General features: G+C 39.2%; 1 protein-coding gene across 1 annotated transcript; it reads left to right on the top strand.

The window, feature by feature from the left end:
• Positions 1–815: 815 nt before the first annotated feature.
• Positions 816–5,013, top strand: LOC126789145 (probable ubiquitin-conjugating enzyme E2 26). The gene is made up of 7 exons (XM_050515230.1): positions 816–919; positions 1,761–1,880; positions 2,021–2,842; positions 2,934–2,991; positions 3,253–3,392; positions 3,471–3,782; positions 4,513–5,013. Exons 1-7 carry the CDS (start codon positions 836–838, stop codon positions 4,852–4,854), a joined length of 1,878 nt encoding a protein of 625 aa, XP_050371187.1. The 5' UTR covers positions 816–835; the 3' UTR covers positions 4,855–5,013.

Genomic DNA, 5,013 nt, shown 5'->3' with positions numbered 1-5,013 from the left:
CAATTTATTTCCTTTACAAAAAATAATTAGGACAATAAGTATATTAAGAAAAAAATTATTTTTGACATATGCGAAGTAGATGCTAAGTGGAGTAGATATATCAATTTAATTATCTCCAAAGAGGCCACAATTATATGAAGAAATGAAAAAAAAATGTGAATTTAATGAGTTTAGTGCTAGAATGACGAAAATAACCCTAAAAATATGATCAAAATTGATAGAGGTACCAAAATGGCTTACAAATGAGAACTTCAGGTACCAAATTGTCCGTTTTCATAAATCAGATACCAAATTATCCAAGTATGCATACTTTAAGTACCATAGGAGAAATTAACCCTTCAAATTTTTGGAGTGGCTACCACAGTAATACAAATTTTACTACCGTTATTATCACTGAATTCATGCGTCTGAGTGTGGCTACCACAGTAACACAAAGACTCAAGGAGTGTGAGGCTATTACCCTAATACTTTTAAAGAAGCAAAGTTTTGTGCGAGGCTCAACGCCGTTTACGAAGCGCGAAGTGACGTCTACTGGCAGGGCTTTTTGTTTCTTACTCTATACGCTTCAGCTTAATTATCGTACGAAATCGGGTTCTTTTGATCCAGAACGATTCGGATACTGTCCCTTTTCGTCTTCTCTTCCTCGAAACTACATAAAGCCTGTTTAATGGAGCTGCTGCCGTCTTCCCAGAACTCCAGGTCTCTCCCTCTCTTTCTTTACTTCGCTTAGCAACAAGTCTCTCTTCTATTCTTCTTCCTCCTCCGATCCTCTGATCGACCTCTTATCACTTGCAGAAAGCGAATGTTTTCGGAGACTGCGAGCTGTTCTCGGAGCATGGACGACGACGACGACGACGTCGTCGTCTTGATTGCCCCTCCGGTTACTCAGACGACTCGGAAACGGCGCAAGGGCAAAGAGGTGCGTTCATACACTTGCTAGAACGCGATGTCATCAGTATACTTGTTAATTATTATTTTTTGGTTGAATTTTGATCATGTTATTTTTTTACGAAATCATTTTAACTCGTGTCGTGTCACTACGTTATTTATGATTCGTGCAATTTTTGTTTAGATTTTCGGTTTGGGGATTCCGGCGATTGTTCAAGCTTTATGTAGCTTAGATATTAGGATACCCAAACCCTATGAGCGAGTTTGCACAAACCCTAAGGGTTCTTGTAATCTTGTGACCTATATACGGTTTACCCTAGCAAACTGGGGGAAATAGGCAAATAGACAAACTTCTTGTCAATAATCCAAAAGGGGATTACTGTTAATATGTCATCATCATATTAGTTATGGTTTGAGGACATCAATAACAAGCTTACTAGCTAGGCTCTTATATTAATTTGCCTGTGGGTCTAAACTTCTAGGTAATAAATGATGAGGAGATTTTCCTCCATTGCTTTTGCTTCAGTTGCAGCATTATATTTATTTGCTCGGTTTTCTTATTCTCAATTATTTTGGGACCTAACAAATTGCATCCAACATGCATGATACGTTCCCTTAAATTGTAATCATTAATCTGAATCGATAGTTTAGCATGCAACACTTGGCATGTCTGTAATAGAGTGCATGATTTGATCATGGAAGTGTCATTATATAATATCTACGAGTATATAGTTTGGGTGCTACTCTCGGTAATTCTGTATTTTCCAAAGCCAAGGGGTGCTCTCCGGATTATTATTGTAGGAGTTGTGGAATTCAGTTGTATGTAATGACTAATGACTAAGGTTTATATTGTTTGTTTTTGAAATTATTAGGCTATTGTGCCTGATGTGATTGTAATTGATGATGATGAAGATTCAGACACTGGAAAGTTTTTGAATAAGATGAGACATGAGGGAAGTTTTAAAAGGACGATGGCCATACATCAAGCTAAGGTTTATGATCAACTAACTTCATAGTTCATACTGTAGCTGTAGAATATCATCTGTATGTAACTATGTATCCGTTAAGTATTCAATGTTGCTGTGAATTCCATCTTTATCGCTATAACTAATACCAACACCCTTTGATTCAGGGAGCTTTGGCCAATAATTTTGTTAGTTCTGGTAAGACTGCTTCTTCCTCAGCATCACATAAGGTTGCCTATGGTGATCTTTCGTTGGATGAGGTTATTGATGTCGATGAGTATGCCCAATTCCAGTCCCACTTTGATAATCTGGACATTCCTCCTGGGGTAGAGGCACCTATGCCATCTATCCCGTGGTTGTTGAATCCACGTAAAAGTAAAACTGCAGTTTCTGGAAGCAGTTCTCTGGGTACAAAGTATCAGGCTGCAAAGAGTTTTGCCTCGGCATCTCATAATGTGATGGACATAGATGGTCCTAGTTTTGATGCATCCAAGTCCAATGGTGACTATACTGGTCTTTATTTGGACGAGTTCATAGATATCGATGAGTATGCCCAAATGACTGCTTATTTTGATGAAGTGGATGTTCCTTCTACAATAGAAGCACCATTCCCACTTGGTCTCTCGTTATCAAGTTTTACGGGGAGTGTGAAACCAGATTTTGGAAGTAGTTCAAGCATGAAGAACCAAAAAGATAATGTTAGTCTTTCTCCTGGGATATCATCATCATCATCTTGGAAACTTCCACAAGTATCCAGCAGCAAAAAGAAACAATCCTATCTGCAACACCAGGGGAGCTGTTCTAGTCACTCACTGAGAGCAGAATCGTCAGAATTTAAAACAAAAATTCCAAAAGAGGTCTTGGTGAAGCAAGCTTCTAGCATGAATACAGATAATACCACGGTGAAGGCAGATGGTTTCAAACAATTTGATACTGTTGAAGATTATTCAGACCATCATTATACTAATACAAGTCAGTTAACAAAGGAGGTGAGTGTAGATGTATTGCATTTGCATTTTCACATCCATACTTGAGTGTATATTTGATAGTATTCTGATTTTACTCCTTTGGTGGTTTCAGAAGAACTGGGCAAAGAAAATTCAGAACGAGTGGAAGATCCTGGAGAAAGATTTACCAGGTGAGTCCTCATGCATGCAACCTTTATACTTTATGTATGGTAGCAAGCTGCAAGGTTTTTCCGGTTCATTAAGTCTTTTTTGTCTCGTCTATCAAGAAGACTTTGCCGAGTATTTTAATTGTACATCTCTGAAATTTTATATTTGATCGACATTATGTAGAACATAGATGTAAGGAAGCTGATGTGTATCCGTAGTGTGCGATAATATATAAATCAGTTCGTATCTAAACCCTCAGCTTTCCTCTTTTAACACATTGACAGATATGATATCCGTAAGAGTTTATGAAACAAGAATGGATCTGTTGAGAGCTGTAATTGTTGGGGCAGAGGGTACTCCTTACCATGATGGCCTCTTTTTCTTTGATGTTTCCTTCCCCAGTAGGTACCCCAATGTGCCGCCGGTATGTAATTGTTGTTTTTTCTGGCATTATATAATCCGTACTTAAATCTTAGGTCTGATTTGAATTTTAATATGCCAGCATGTTTACTACCACTCTGGCGGTCTTCGACTAAATCCTAATTTGTATGATTGTGGGAAAGTATGCCTCAGCCTTCTCAACACCTGGTCTGGGGGTAAGCAAGAGAAGTGGATCCGTGGTACGTCAACGATGCTTCAGGTTTTGGTCTCTATACAAGGGCTGATATTGAATGCAGAGCCCTACTTCAATGAGCCTGGATGGGCACGTCAGAAGGGTAAACCTTCTGGTGAAGGGCCATCGAAGAAGTACAATGAGGACACCTTCATCCTATCTCTAAAGACGATGGTCTACACAATGAAGAAGCCTCCAAAGGTAAGAGTTCTTTCCATTTCTTAATACTATTTGTCGAGGTCAAGCTATTTGATTATGATTTTGGAATTGAATTTTTTTAGGTGATTTAGCTTGTTTTTTTTCATCTTGCTCCAAGTTGCATCAATGCGTGAACTTTTTGAAATAAGCTAGTGTCAAAGATCCATATCAAAATACTCCAAAACTGAGTCAAATAGCATGTATAGAAGTCGTGGTAATGTTCCAGACTAAATTTTTACTTAAGTCGTGATGACTCGAGTTCGTTTTTTTAACCTGCCAAGTGACCTTTCACGCTCATGATAATGTTCCAGACTAAATTTTTACCAGATATAAATGTGCACTTTTGGAATAAACTTTTGTTCCCGTTATATGGGACTTTGTGAAGAAAGCAACACGCACATAACTTATCGGATATCACAGGATCCCTCGATATCGACAGGGCCGGCCCTGAGGGGGGGCAGCCAGTGCTACCGCATTGGGCCAAGGCCAAATTTTTTTTTTTTTCTGTTTGTTTGTTTTTTTTTTCAGTATAAGGGCCAATTTTTTTTTCTGTTTGTTTTTTTGTGTGGGGAATGACCCTTTTTTTTTTCTTTACACTGGGCCTCAAATTTTTCAGGGCTGGCCCTGGATATCGAACTAGTGACTGTCATGCATCATGTATAAATTGTGCCCATTTATGAGTTTCGAATTGAATTCTCAGCTATAAGTCCTATAACCATGCATTTTGATGCAGCATTTCAAGGACTTCGTTATCGGGCATTTCCACAATCGTGCTCATGACATTCTAGGTGCATGCAAAGCATATATGGATGGAGCTCAAGTGGGGTGTCTAGTCAAAGGTCAGGTTCAGGGCGTTAATGATAACAAGAGCTGCTCACAGGAGTTTAGGAACTCTTTAGCTGTGTATTTGCCCACCCTTGTCAAACAGTTTACAGCGATCGGTGCCAAGGACTGTGAGAAATATTTACCGCCAACAGCAATAGGGAACAAGCAGAATCACCAGAACGGTAGCATGCATCAGGCTGCAAGACCAACATTTCCAGTTTGGTCGATGAAGCCTTTTAAGTTTTGGTAGATGCCGTAATGGATGGAACTGATTAGTTAGTTAACTGTCCCCGACTTCCCGTGTAGGTTCGAGACTTCCCCATTCTCATTCGTGCTGGGCCTGAGCATTGCTGCTTTGGTCATAACTTATGGAGGGGCTAGTAGTCGTTTAAAAGTGTCTTAAGCTTAA

The sequence above is a fragment of the Argentina anserina genome, chromosome 3 (assembly GCF_933775445.1).
Source record: "Argentina anserina chromosome 3, drPotAnse1.1, whole genome shotgun sequence".
In the NCBI taxonomy this organism is placed as follows: domain Eukaryota; kingdom Viridiplantae; phylum Streptophyta; class Magnoliopsida; order Rosales; family Rosaceae; genus Argentina; species Argentina anserina.
Note: the sequence above shows the minus strand (reverse complement) of the source record. Positions and strands in the feature narration are given on the sequence as shown.

Bases quoted from the DNA above. Each gene is read 5' to 3' on its own strand.
- LOC126789145 (XM_050515230.1), top strand. From the start codon at position 836: ATGGACGACGACGACGACGACGTCGTCGTCTTGATTGCCCCTCCGGTT. The intron at 2,992-3,252 runs GTGAGTCCTCAT...ACACATTGACAG, and splicing joins CCTGGAGAAAGATTTACCAG to ATATGATATCCGTAAGAGTT. The intron at 3,783-4,512 runs GTAAGAGTTCTT...ATTTTGATGCAG, and splicing joins CAATGAAGAAGCCTCCAAAG to CATTTCAAGGACTTCGTTAT.